This window comes from Bos javanicus, chromosome 11 (assembly GCF_032452875.1).
Source record: "Bos javanicus breed banteng chromosome 11, ARS-OSU_banteng_1.0, whole genome shotgun sequence".
Classification (NCBI taxonomy): Eukaryota; Metazoa; Chordata; class Mammalia; order Artiodactyla; family Bovidae; genus Bos; species Bos javanicus.
The window spans coordinates 71,950,116-71,964,983 of record NC_083878.1 but is presented as its reverse complement, the minus strand read 5'-3'; the positions used below and the strand labels follow the sequence as shown (position 1 = coordinate 71,964,983).

Below are 14,868 nucleotides of genomic sequence, written 5' to 3'. Positions count from 1 at the left end.
GAGAAAGGAATCCAAAACTGTCACTAAAGATAGTCATCAAATCACAAGGGAAGAGACCAAAAGAAGAAAAAGGAACAAAGAAGAATAGATAACCTGAGAACAGTTAACTAAACACAGTAAGTACATATCTGTCAATAATTACTTTAGATGTAAATGGACTAAATATTCCAATCAGAAGGCAAAGTGACTGAATGGATATGAAAATAAGATCTGTATATATGGTGTCTAAGAGAGACTAATTTCAGATCTGACTGACTGAAAGTGAGGTGATGAAAAAAGGTATTCCATGCAAATGGAAACAGAAAGTTGTTCAATACTTACATCAGACAAAATAGAACTTAAAGAGTATAGCAAGAAACAAAGTACATGACATAATGATAAAGGAATCAATCCAACAAGAAGACATAACAATTAAAAATATGTATTCGCTCAGGGTGCTCATGCTCAGTTGTGTCCAACTCTTTGCAACCCTTGGACTGTAGCCCACCATGCTCCTCTGTCCATGGGGTTTTTCAGGCAGGAATTCTAGAGTGGATTGCCATTTCCTCCTCCAGGGGATCTTCCTGACCCAGGGATTGAACCTGCGTCACCTGCATTGCAGGCAGATTCTTTATCCGCTGAGCCATTGGGGAAACCTGTTAAATACATGAAACATACAAATACTGTGAATTCTGTTGATTTTGGATGGAATATATATATTTAGTATATTAAGTCCATGTGGTATAATGTGTCATTTAAGGTGAATTTTCCTGGTTGATTTTCAGTCTGGATGATCTGTCTGTTGATGTAAATGGGGTGTTAAAATCCCATGCTGATACTGTGTTACGGTCAGTTTCTCCATTTTTGTTGTTAAATACATAAACCAAATATTAACAACCAGTTCTGTACTCTGATTTATCAAAGGTTCTTTAGTTTACTTTCCTTACTTCACCTATTACCTCTACAGACTTGGTTCTGTCTTTCTATCTCAGAGAATCAGCTTCCTTTCAGATACTTTTGATTTTTCAAGTAGGAGGATTCTTTACTCACCAGAAATGCAACTATCTGTTACCAATGGTGAACTTTGTAAGAACTATCTCTGCAGATGTTAAAACTTTTTTCTGTAAACTAGTTAACAGGACTTCTCTAGTGGTCCAGTGGTTAAAACTCTGTGCTTCCAATACAGGGGGTTTGAGTTTGATCCCTAGTTGGGAAAGTAAGATCCTGCATGACTCAAAGCATGGTCAAAAAAAAAAGTCACTGGAAACTAGTTCTAGTTGTAAGAAGAGACCAACTGGTGTCAAAACATGTGAAAGAAAGTGCTGGGAATAATTCTAATTTTGTAGTATAAGGATATACTAGGTGTTCTGTTCTCTGAGTCTTCTCACATTCTTTCAGGTTGAACCTTAAGTTTTTGGTGTTAGAATTTTTTGAATATCAAAAATTAACATGATTTCAGTGAAGAAAAATGATAAATGCAGATAAGCAAAATAAAAATCACTCAAAATTCTAGCACCCAGAGAATACTGCAGTTAACATTTTGATTTCTATCTTTTGACCTATATACATATATTTCTATTCAGTTCAGTTCAGTTGCTCAGTCATGTCCGACTCTGCGACCACATGAATCACAGCACGCCAGGCCTCCCTGTCCATCACCAACTCCCGGAGTTCACCCAGACCCACGTCCATCGAGTCAGTGATGCCATCCAGCCATCTCATCCTCTGTCTCCCCTTCTCCTCCTGCCCCTAATCCCTCCCAGCATCAGAGTCTTTTCCAATGAGTCAACTCTTCGCATGAGGTGGCCAAAATACTGGAGTTTCAGCTTCAGCATCATTCCTTCCAAAGAAATCCCAGGGCTGATCTCCTTCAGAATGGACTGGTTGGATCTCCTTGCAGTCCAAGGGACTCTCAAGAGTCTTCTCCAACACCACAGTTCAAAAGCATCAATTCTTCGGTGCTCAGCTTTCTTCACAGTCCAACTCTCACATCCATACATGACCACAGGAAAAACCATAGCCTTGACTCGATGGACCTTTGTTGGCAAAGTCACGTCTGTGCTTTTGAATATGCTATCTAGGTTGGTCATAACTTTTCCTTCCAAGGAGTAAGCGTCTTTTAATTTCATGGCTGCAATCACCACCTGCAGTGATTTTGGAGCCAAAAAAAATAGAGTCTGATACGGTTTCCACTGTTTCCCCATCTATTTCCCATGAAGTGATGGGACGGGACACCATGATCTTCGTTTTCTGAATGTGGAGCTTTAAGCCAACTTTTTCACTCTCCACTTTCACGTTCATCAAGAGGGTTTTTAGTTCCTCTTCACTTTCTTTCATAAGGGTGGTGTCATCTGCATATCTGAGGTTGTTGATATTTCTCCCGGCAATCTTGATTCCAGCTTGTGTTTCTTCCAGTCCAGCGTTTCTCATGATGCACTCTGCATATAAGTTAAATAAGCAGGGTGACAATATACAGCCTTGACGTACTCCTTTTCCTATTTGGAACCAGTCTGTTGTTCCATGTCCAGTTCTAACTGTTGCTTCCTGACCTGCATACAGGTTTCTCAAGAGGCAGGTCAGGTGGTCTGGTATTCCCATCTCTTTCAGAATTTTCCACAGTTTATTGTGATCCACACAGTCAAAGGCTTTGGCATAGTCAATAAAGCAGAAATAGATGTTTTTCTGGAACTCTCTTGCTTTTTCCATGATCCAGCGGATGTTGGCAATTTGATCTCTGGTTCCTCTGCCTTTTCTAAAACCAGCTTGAACATCTGGAAGTTCACGGTTCATGTATTGCTGAAGCCTGGCCTGAAGAATTTTGAGCATGACTTTACTAGCATGTGAGATGAGTGCAGTTGTGCGGTAGTTTGAGCACTCTTTGGCATTGCCTTTCTTTGGCATTGGAATGAAAACTGACCTTTTCCAGTCCTGTGGCCACTGCTGAGTTTTCCAAATTTGCTGGCATATTGAGTGCAACACTTTCACAGCATCATCTTTCAGGATTTGAAATAGCTCAACTGGAATTCCATCACCTCCACTAGCTTTGTTCCTAGTGATGCTTTCTAAGGCCCACTTGACTTCACATTCCAGGATGTCTGGCTCTAGGTCAGTGATCACATCATTGTGATTATCTGGGTCATGAAGATCTTTTTTGTATAGTTCTTCTGTGTATTCTTGCCATCTCTTCTTAATATCTTCTACTTCTGTTAGGTCCATACCATTTCTGTCCTTTATGGAGCCCATCTTTGCATGAAATGTCCCCTTGGTGTCTCTAATTTTCTTGAAGAGATCTCTAGTCTTTCCCATTCTGTTGTTTTCCTCTATTTCTTTGCATTGATCACTGAGGAAGGCTTTCTTATCTCTCCTTGCTATTCCTTGGAACTCTGCATTCAGATGCTTGTATCTTTCCTTTTCTCCTTTGCTTTTTGCTTCTCTTCTTTTCTATTAAGTATATATATATTTCTTGAGTGTAATGTATACATATATAGAGAGAGGACATATCTGTATTGCTTTCTCTCTCTCTTGTAACAAATATTTTTACTGTGTAATGCTCTGTCACTAGCTTTTTTATTTTCAACTTTAGATGAAATGTTATATCTGAAAGTCTCCTGTCTTCTGTTAAAAGTCAAACTGTTTTAAGACAAAACAGTAGGCGATGTTTTGAAACATACATAATATGTTTCAGGAACTTAAAAGGATCTTAAGATCCTTAAGATCTTAAGTTGGATCTTAAGATCCTTCTTGATGAGCATGAGTTTGAGCAATCTCTGGGAGTTGGTGATGGACAGGGAAGCCTAGTGTGCCATGTTTTTTGTGTATGAAAATATACTTCTGAAAAAAAAAATATATACTTCCGTAACTCCAGAATTACATGACCTGAAGAGCTCACATAATTCTCTTACTTATGGGATATTTTGGTTGAAAGTTGTTCCTCCAATAAAATGTTTCCTGTCTTATAGTTAAAATATACTCGTCCTGGGCTACCGACCTTCAGCCAAGAAGTACTACACAAATGGAAGTCAGATATCAAGAAGTATCATCGCATTCAGTGTCCTAACCAGGTGGTTCTTTCTCTTTCATCTAGTCATTAAATGTTGATCAAATATCTGCTGTTGTTTCAGTTATTTATTCCTTTGTGACAAAGCACGTGAAAGAGTTAAAACATTGATTACTTTATTAACAGTTCTGTAAATCACCAGTTCTATCCACACTCAGAGGGCAGTTGTAGTAATACATGACATCAGCTGGAATCATTTATGGGTTGCTTTTAGCTGGAAGTTCTGAGTGTTGAATGGCTTCTAAGCAGCCACTTCAACTGGGATATTGGCTGCCCATATGGCCTCTCTATCTTGCATTGTAGTTGGGTTACCACCAGGATACATGGTGACTGAATTCTCAAGAAGAATATTCCAAGAACATAAAGGAAAAGCTCAGATGTCTTAGGCCTAGCTTCAGAATTTGTTCAGTATCATTTTCATAGCATGCTGTTTGTCAAAAGAATCACAGGACTTAACGCAGTTTCAAAGGGAGGGTTTATGACTCATTTCCTGATTGGAAAAGTGGCATAGAATTTCCCGCCATCATTAATCAACTGCAATTGTATATGCAGTGCTTTGGGGAGGAGTAGATATACAAGAGACATTTATACTAGAGAAAGTTAATTTTTGTAAAACCTGAGCATACGGTTTTTTGTGTTTCTAAGTATTGGAAAGGCACCAGAGAAGAGAATGTTTTAAGTTTTATTAAGCAGCTTGCTTATCTCTTTTTCTTTTACCTCTTGTTCTCTGGCTTGCATATGTTTCTGTGTGGTTGTGGTACAGTTTATTTGACCTCTTCCTCCCGAGGGTAGAGTGGGTTAATGTGAATGGCCAGATTGCTAAGAAAATGATGCTATTTGGTGTCATCTTCACATGCTTTCTTCTTCTCTTTTACAGGGTTGTGAGGCTGTCTACAGTAGTGTATCTGGTCTTAAAGCTCACCTGGGCTCTTGTACATTGGTTTGTAACATTCTGAACTATTTATCTGAACATGACCTCTAAAATAGTCTTACATGGAAGAGAATTCAGATTCGGTGAACAGCTAGTTATCCTATTGTCTGTTACTTCAAAGACTGGTTTACTTTTTTTGTGTGTGTCCCAAAAATTCTTGGTCTGTTACTAGGTGGGATACTAGGGCATGCCAAAGATGCAGAATACCCCAAAATAGCCATAAGTCATATCAATGAAAAAATTTGGAGAAAAATACATAGTTCTCAGTGCCTATCAGGGATTTAACTTTTTCCACCTGAGCCTGTGCTACACTGGGCCTGTCCTGCTTTGCTGGGCCTTTAGCTTCCTAGAATCAACTTAACATGTGTTTATCTAGATTGGTGAAGATCTCCAGAGCCATCTGAACTATACTGTCTTTCGGGGATGGGAGATGGGATCCCTGGATGTCAGGTTCACAGCCATTCACCTCACTGAATCTTTTCCATGTTGACCCAGGGGTCCTATAGCCCACCAGCCCTGGGATTGTTGCCACTTTCCGTTCCTGATCAGCAGTATCTGCTCACACAAAATGAGCACCATGGAAACCTGAAACTTCAGGAGGGGAGAGAAGTCTTAATTCAAGGCAACAAGGGAGTGATAGGCTCCCAAACCAGACCTGTGCAGGAATGCTTAGGGATTTGTCACCTTGATCCTAGTTTGAGTCATTCAGCTAGGTCTTATGGAGGGTGCTCTTCTGATTCTGGATTCCCAAGGCATTCTGTACAGCAGTGGATTGATTCTAGTGGGAAGAATTACATGTTGGTCCCTCATTGAACTTAAGGCGTTTGATCATTTAGGGGGAGAAACCTGGAAGGAAGTGGAAGACATAGGGAAAATAGAAGAATGTGACATCTTACATAATAAAATCGGGAAACTTTAGATTGTGTTGGGGGCTTAGTGGGGCCAGTGTTTGGTATAGAATTGCATTAGAATAGATGTATTATGGCGATAATATACCCAAACAAGTTTTCCTAAATATATTGCTGTTCTTCACTTTGCTGAAGTCATATTTCCTCTTTTCATTTCTAATAGTCCCTACCCATTGCCCAGGTAGCACATGTGGCTTGTTGGAAGGGTAGTGTGAACTATCTAACGTGTAATGGTGTACTTTAACTTTTACCTAGCATGCTGTCTTCTCCATACTTTGAGGAAGGGAGGGTCTCTGCTGGCACTAACTTGCTTATCTCCTGAATTAGCAGTTTACTTGTGCTGTAACCATTATTTGTAGGTGTGACTTAGGTTAGGCTTAAAGTGCTCGGTGGTGATTTGAGTTCAAACAATAAATTGTATTTTTTCAATATTGTAAATATATGTATGTGTATATATATGTGTGTGTATACACACACACACACACACACACACACACACACACACACATAGATACATACATTACTGTTTGGGATTTTCGTAAATTTGTTCCTAAATTGACCAGTCATGCTTTTTTTCTTTCTTAAAAATAGGGAACGTTTGTGGCTGGAAAATACAAGTGTCTTCTCTGTCAGAAAGAATTTGTGTCAGAGAGTGGTGTCAAGTATCACATCAACTCTGTCCACGCTGAGGTGAGGGTCCTTTTTTCCCATAACTTCATAATCTTGTGGACCCCATGACTGTGCCACAGGGCACGTGGATTTTGTGACTCTTACTATGGGCTGGGACTGTCAGGAAAAACTAAAGGGTCCACTGGACTCATTAGAATTAAAAGACGTCCTTAAATCAGATGTAGACTAGTATTTTTCTATGAAAGCATTTGGGCTTCCTTGGTATCTCAGCTGGTAAAGAATCTGCCTGCAATGCAGGAGACCCTGGTTCGATTCAGGTCAGGAAGATCTCTTGAATAAAGGAATGGCAACCCACTCCAGTATTTTGGGGCTTCCCTGGTGGCTCAGATAGTAAAGTATCTGCCCGCAATGTGGGAGACCTGGGTTTGATCTCTGGATTGCAAAGATCCCTTGGAGAAGGGAATGCCTACTGACTCTAGTATTCTGGAGAATTTCATGGACAGAAATTGTCCATGGCATGCTACAGTCCATGGGGTCACAAAGAGTCGGACATGACTGAGTGACTTTCACTCACTCACTCATGAAAGCATTTGAAATAACTGTGGCTATGAGCAGCCCTGATTCTTCTAATTAACTTGTGTGCACGGGCTCAGTCGTGTCTGACTCTGTTGTGAGCTCATGGAGTGAGGCCCACCAGGCTCCTCTGTCCATGGGATTTCCCAGGCAAGAATACTGGAGTGGGTTGCCATTTCCTTCTCCAGGGGATCTACCCGACACAGGGATTGAACCATGTCTCCTGTGTCTCCTGCTTTACCACTGAGCCACCTGAGAAGCCCTCTGATTACCTGAAGTCTAGTTAAACTAGGCATTTGACAACCAGGCTGCATTTACACCTTTGGAATTCTTGTTTCACAGCAATGTCTATACTCCTGTTTTCTGGTATTCCAACATCTTTGAGCAACCTGTTGTGAATATTGTTGAAATACCGCATAGAAACAATGTAAAAGATGTTATTGAGAGAACTGAGGTAATTTGAATACCAACTATACTACAAAGTGATAGTAATGAGTCATTGTTAATATTCCAGAATGTGATAACTGTATTGTAGTTATGCAGGGAATGCCCTTGTTCTTAGGCAGATACATGATGTTTTTAGGAATAAAGTATCATGTCGGTAACTAAACTGAAGATGGTTCAAAGGAAGGAAGAGAGAGTTGGAGGGAGGGAAGGAAGGGAAGAGAGATTAACATTGGTCAGTCTAGGTATTCATTGAACTATTGTAACTTTTGTGGAAAGTCTGTAAATTTTCAAAATTAAAATGTTAAAAGTTGAAAATGCTTTAAGTTCAGAATGTCAAGAGTTTTCTCTTGGGGAAAGTCTTTAGGAGTTCAGATGAACAGAGAATTTGTTTACTATAGAATAAACCCCTTATTGCAAAAGCTTAAGGAGTAGAGTGTGCATTCTCTTGGCATATTTTACTGAAGAAACTATTGTTGCTTGCTGGGGAAAAATAGCAAGCCCCTGCAGCAGTTCTCTGCCCTCAGATGTAATAGTTCTTAGCCATGTGGGCTTCAGTTCAGTTCAGTTGCTCAGTCGTGTCTGACTCTTTGCGACCCGATGGACCGCAGCACTCGAGGCCTCCCTGTCCATCACCAACTCCCAGAGTTTACCAAACCCATGTCCATTGAGTCGGTGATGCCATCCAAGCATCTCATCCTCTTGTCGTTCCCTTCTCCTCCTGCCCTCAATCTTTCCCAGCATCAGGGTCTTTTCCAATGAGTCAGCTCTTCGCATCAGGTGGCCAAAGTATTGGAGTTTCAGCTTCAACATCAGTCCTTCCAATGAACACCCAGGATTGGTATCCTTTAGGATGGACTGGTTGGATCTCCTCACAGTCCAAGGGACTCTCAAGAGTCTTCTCCAACACCACAGTTCAAAAGCATCAATTCTTCTGCCCTCAGCTTTCTTTATAGTCCAACTCTCACATCCATATATGACCACTGGAAAAACCATAGCCTTGACTAGACGGACATTTGTTGGCAAAGTAATGTCTCTGCTTTTCAATATGCTGTCTAGGTTGGTCATAACTTTCCTTCCAAGGAGTAAGTGTCTTTTAATTTCATGGCTGCAATCATGATCTGCGGTGATTTTGGAGCCCCAAAAAATAAAGTCTGACACTGTTTCCCCATCTATTTGCCATGAAGTGATGGGACCGGATGACATGATCTTAGTTTTCTGAATATTGGAAGCCAACTTTTTCACTCTCTTCTTTCACTTTCATCAAGAGGCTCTTGAGTTGTTCTTCCCTTTCTGCCATAAGAGTATTGTCATCTGCATATCTGAGGTTATTGATATTTCTCCCAGCAATCTTGATTCCAGCTTGTGCTTCCTCCAGCCCCGCGTTTCTCATGATGTGCTCTGCATATAAGTTAAATAAGCAGGGTGACAATATACAGCCTTGATGTACTCCTTTTCCTATTTGGAACCAGTCTATTATTCCATGTCCAGTTCTAACTGTTGCTTCCTGACCTGCATACAGGTTTCTCAAGAGGCAGGTCATGTGGTCTGGTATTCCCATCTCTTTCAGAATTTTCCACAGTTAGTTGTGATCCACACAGTCAAAGGCTTTGGCATAGTCAGTAAAGCAGAAATAGATGTTTTTCTGGACTTTGAGTTAGTTTTTCTGGGCTTCAGGTAGTGTCATCTATTGTGGTTCCTGTTGCTTTACCAGTTGAAGCTTTGGGAATCCCTTTCCACATCTGAGATTTCTTCAAGAAGGCCAGTCCTTATTTTCTTTTTTAATAATACTGTAACTTTTTATGCTGCAGAAAGTGTTTGAGAGATAATTATCTCCTAACAAAATATGGTTTTGTGTAGTTCACTTGTTTCTCCAGTTTCTTCCTCAAAAGTTGGAACCAGCAAATTTCACTTAGTCTGGGACTTGCTCCCAAGCATTTGTTCAATGATTTATGATGGTATTTATGAACTCTGTACTGTGGTAAACATGTTCACCTTGTTCATACCGTTTTGCCTCACTTTCTTAGGCTACATTTTTTTAAACAGACATTCAGAAACATGTAAGTGCACAGAGTAGTGTAATGAACAGCTTTCACAGTCCTCTGTGTGGCCCATCTTGTGTCATTGGTAATTGCATCCACTTTTCTTGTCCTTTTATGCTTATTTTAAAGCAAATTCCACATCACATGTTAGCTGTCAATACTTCTTTCAACCTGTGTCTAGAAATATGAGGACTTTTAAAAATACATAACTGCAACCATCATCACACGTTAAAACTTAACAAAATTTCCTTATATCATCATATATGTACTCATTATTTATACTTCCCTAACTGTCTCATCATTTTATTTCAGATTTGATTTATTCCAATCAAGATCTAAAACTGGACTTCCCTGGTGGTCCAGTGGTTAAGACTCTGTGCTTCCACTGCAGGAGGAAAAAAAAGGAAGTAAATGAATGAATGAATTAAAATAAAATAGACAAATGCAGTATATGGACCTTTGTTTTAGATTTTTTTTTTTTTTTGGCCTCATCACATGGCATGGGGAATCTTAGTTCTCCGAACAGGGAACCAGTGCCCCTTGCATTGTGAGTGCCGAGTCTTAACCACTGTACTGCTAGGGAAGTCCTTGTGTTTGTCTGTCTTAATCTAGAGTAGTGCTATCTAATAGAAATATAATGTGAGCCACATGTGTAATCCAGATTTTTCTACTAACTGCATTTTTAAAAAGTATAAAGATAACTGGTGAAATTGACTTTAATACTGTATTTTATTTAAACACAATATATCTAAAATACTATCTTTTTAACATGGTAGTCAATACAGAATTATTAATGAGCTACTTTACATTTTTTTTCACGGAAAGTCTTTGAAATTTACTGTGTGTTTTACATAGCATATCTTGATTTGGATTCAGCATATTTCAAGAGCTTACTAATGACACATGGCTAGTGACAATCTCATCAGGCAACGTAGGTGTTTCTTTTCCCCTATTATTGAAGAAACCAGGCCCTTGGTCACCTATGTTTACTCACCTTCTGGACTTGGCTGTTTGCATTCCTATAGCAGTGATTCTCTATTCTGTTATTTCCTATGAATTGGTAGTTAGAGCTAGAAGACTAAGCAGATTTCTTGATTTACGTTGACATTTTGTTGATTTTATTTCTGTGTTTTGTTTTGGATTTTTTCTTTTGCAGGAATACTTCTTCATTGGGTTCCAGTTCTCCAGCCCTTAATTTTTTAAACTGAGACTCAGAGAGGTTAAGTAGTTTTCTGATGGTCACATGGTTAGAAACAGAGCTGAGATTTATACTTAGGTGGTCTGGCTGCAAAATTAAAAATTGAAATAAATATCTCCTATGGCCAAATGTTTTATGTTTCATGAGGAGATCTTCAAAAGGAGAGGAATGGGTGGGATGATGCTAAGTAATCAGGCTTTGTAGATCCCTTACAGTAGTACCTGAAGTCATGTCTTAAACAAGAAATGCTTGTAATGACTGCTTTGTACTGAATTTCTCCAGTTTATAAGACACAGTTCTAAGCTCTAGTTTCATATCTGTTTCCTCCTTATTGTGTTCTTCCCTAATCCTACCTTAAAAAAAAAAGTCTTCCATACCGCTTCCTCAGGCACTGTATTTTGACTGGATGGTGTTTCTGTTTTGCCTTTGTAGGATTGGTTTGTTGTCAATCCGACAACAACCAAGAGCTTTGAGAAGCTGATGAAGATAAAACAGCGACAGCAAGAAGAAGAGAAGCGGAGGCAGCAGCACAGGAGCCGACGGTCTCTAAGGCGGCGGCAGCAGCCTGGCATTGAGCTTCCTGAGACAGAGCCAAGTCTTAGAGTAGGGAAGGATCAGAGGAGGAATCATGAGGAACTGCTAGTGGCGACATCCCGTAAAGAACCAGAGCAGGAGCCAGTGCCAACACAGTTTCAGAAAGTCAGGTCCCCAAAGACGAATCATAAACGAGGAAAGAAATAGGCAGTCAGTGTGAAAGCACTCCTGGGAGAGTGGATGGGAGGCTGTGGTTACAGGGACCTGTGTGGAGAGGCCTGAGTCACGGGGGCTGAGTGAAGAGAAATTTACTCTTTCAGCTGTTTGTGTAACGCTGTGACACACTCAGCTCCTTCCTCCTGTGTAAATTTCACTGTTTTCCCTACTGATTCTTGTGAACCCTCCACCACCCCCACCCCCATCCCCTTTTTGGTAGATTTTCCTGCTATTCTCATTGGAGTCCCCCTGTTTTTCTCTCATCTTGCCCAAAGAGCTCCCCCTTAAGGTCCACTGTAGGCCCTCTTGCCCTGTACAAGACTAAGAAACCTGTTTGATTATCCTTCCCATACTGGGGTATAGAATGTTCTTGGAAACGCCATTGATTTCGTAGTTACTCCATCATCTGTCTTATAAAATGATTCCAAACTAACTTTTTAAAACCATATGATTGATGATTTTGTATTTGTGATATAACAAGCCTAGAACCTAGAACTGTTGTCACTCCTTTAATAAGGGTCCCCTGTCTGCTTGGGTGACAGAATTTCTGGAGGCTGTTTGTTGTCTCATTATGGTTTTAGGATTGAAAGTGAGAAGATACTTAGAATAATAAAGCTAGACCCTCTGGACGCAGGTTTTCCTGGGAAATACTTCATCCCAGGTGGCAGTAAGTAACTAGATGCACAGGTATGATACGCAGCCTTAGGAGGAATATGTCTCACATAAAATGACTGGAAAGAAGAAGGCAGCAGAAATAAATACCACCTCAAATGAACTTTCCTGCAGTTTATTTTGTTCCTGCAGTTTTGAGGATTGAGAAGTAATACCCTTTTACCTCTGATATTTGACACAGAACCCTACTATTGCTGGTACTGCCATGAAGATTGGTAGCCAGGGTGCACATTCCTTCTTCCCTGGACTTGACCTGATGGTTAGTCTGCACTCTGTTAAGTCCTTGTATCTCCCATTTAGCCAAAGTCTGTCTCTGAATTTTCTGAGAATGTTGTTCTCTACCCTTTTTTAGATCTTGTGTTCTGCCCTCTTTGTAACCTGAGACTTTGACACCAGGTGTAGATACTTATCTGGAGTTGGAAAGAAAAGTTCTTTTTCTGATACTCATGCCTAGCTGATAGTATCTGTTAGGCTGTTCTCCTTGAGGCTGGCTTTCCCTGGAGCATTAATTAGAGCAGCTCTGTTATTGTATTTCTGAATTCTCTTCCCCCTTTCCATAAATATTGGTCTTCTGTATTCTTGCCAGTTTTTGTGGCTTATGCCGCATAAAAAGCCAGAGACCCTTAACCCTGATGTGGACCAGTACTGCCTTTTCAAAATCTAAAAGGCTGTTACCACTATTAACTGTTCTCTGTGCTCCTCCATATAGCCTTAAAATGTGGGTTTTTGTGAAGACCACTTTGAAACATAGGAGCATTGAAACTTGGTTGGGATACTACCAGAACAGGTAGTTTTGAAACGAAGGACATGGTCTGTCCACTCGACATTGTCATTGGCAGTTGCTCTCTTAAAGCCCTTTCCGTTCATGAGGATTGTCAGGGAGGAAAATGGAGAAGCTCTGTTAATTTCTGGTGAGTAAGATTTGGGGAATGTTTGGCAATGGCAAGAAAAATAAATGACTGTGTTAGAATGATGTTTTCCATTGTTCATTGACTCCAATGTGCTACCTATCTCCTTGCTGACAGTGTGTGTGAAGGGAGGGAAAGGATGACTAGAGATGGGAATGAGTTTTGAAGAAGTAACATACAGTTTCTCAGTAGTTGCTTAGGTCCAAAATTATGCTGGTTCAAATGAATCTACTCATACCTTGCTTTATTGCTCTTCCCTTTACAGATACTGATTTTGATTGAAGTATGTACAGTTGTTGCTTTAGACATAATGGCATTGCACACTATAAAGCAACTACAATGTAGTGTAGTCTACATTGCATACCTTTTATATGCACTGTTCAGTTCAGTTCAGTTGCTCAGTTGTCTCCGACTCTTTGTGACCCTATGAACCACAACATGGCAGGCCTCCCTGTCCATCACCAACTGCTGGAGTCCATCTAAACCCATGTCCGTTGAGTTGGTGATGCTATCCAACCATCTCATCCTCTGTCGTCCCCTTCTCCTCCTGCCCTCAATCTTTTCCAGCATCAGGGTCTTTTCCAGTGAGTCAGCTCTTCGCATCAGGTGGCCAAAGTATTGGAATTTCAGCTTCAACATCAATGAACCAGTCCTTCAATGAACACCCAGGACTGGTCTCCTTTAGAATGGACTGGTTGGATCTCCTCACAGTCCAAGGAACTCTCAAGAGTCTTCTCCAACACCACAGTTCAAAAGCATCAATTCCTCTGTGCTCAGGTTTCTTTATAGTCCAACTCTCACATCCATATATGACTACTGGAAAAACCATAGCCTTGACTAGACAGCCCTTTGTTGGCAAAGTAATGTCTCTGCTTTTTAATATGCTGTCTAGGTTGGTCATAACTTTCCTTCCAAGGAATAAGTGTCTTTTAATTTCATGGCTGCAGTCACCATCTGCAGTGATTTTGGAGCCCCAAAAAATAAACTCATCCACTGTTTTCCCATCTATTTGCCATGAAGTGATGGGACCAGATGACATATCTTCGTTTTCTGAATGTTGAGCTTTAGGCCAACTTTTTCATTCTCCCCTTTCACTTTCATCAAGAAGCTCTTTAGTTCTTCACTTACTGCCATAAGGGTGGTGTCATCTGCATATCTGAGGTTATTGATATTTCTCCCGGCAATCTTGATTCCAGCTTGTGCTTCCTCCAGCCCAGCGTTTCTCATGATGTGCTCTGCATATAAGTTAAATAAGCAGGGTGACAATATACAGCCTTGACGTACTCCTTTTCCTATTTGGAACCAGTCTGTTCCTTGTCCAGTTCTAACTGTTGCTTCTTGACCTGCATACAGATTTCTCAGGAGGCAGGTCAGGGGGTCTGGTATTCCCATCTCTTTCAGAATTTTCCACAGTTAATTGTGATCCACACAGTCAAAGGCTTTGGCATAGTCAATAAAGCAGAAATAGATGTTTTTCTGGAACTCTCTTACTTTTTCGATATGCACTGGGAAACTGGAAAATTCATATGACTCATTTGTTGTGAATTTCACCATATTGCAGTAGTGTGCACCCAAGCCCCCCAAAATAGATGTGTGCCTGTAATTGGTTTGAGATTAAACTTGTCCAGTCTCATCCAGGGCCCTCACAGGGGATCCTTTTATTTTTGCTGTCTGAGCCAGGGATCAGCAGGACACACTAGAGAGTGTTCTAATCATATTACTGAGTGTTTTAAGTTTTTAAACCAAATTCATCAGAATAATATGTCCTGAAGTTGG

The 14,868-nt window shown here is 40.4% G+C and overlaps 1 protein-coding gene across 4 annotated transcripts in view; it reads left to right on the top strand.

Annotated features, from left to right (window-relative positions):
* The window catches only part of ZNF512 (zinc finger protein 512), a 31,128-nt gene extending 17,971 nt beyond the window's left edge, over positions 1-13,157 (top strand). For 3 of the 4 annotated variants that reach the window (XM_061431256.1, XM_061431255.1, XM_061431258.1), the window contains exons 11-14: positions 3,939-4,040; positions 4,914-4,976; positions 6,467-6,565; positions 11,195-13,157. In XM_061431256.1, coding sequence (XP_061287240.1) covers positions 3,939-4,040; positions 4,914-4,976; positions 6,467-6,565; positions 11,195-11,503 — 573 coding nt within the window. In that variant the 3' untranslated portion in view covers positions 11,504-13,157. The remainder of the gene's footprint in view (positions 1-3,938; positions 4,041-4,913; positions 4,977-6,466; positions 6,566-11,194) is intronic. The other variant, XM_061431257.1, reaches the window with a different exon arrangement.
* Positions 13,158-14,868: the final 1,711 nt, after the last annotated feature.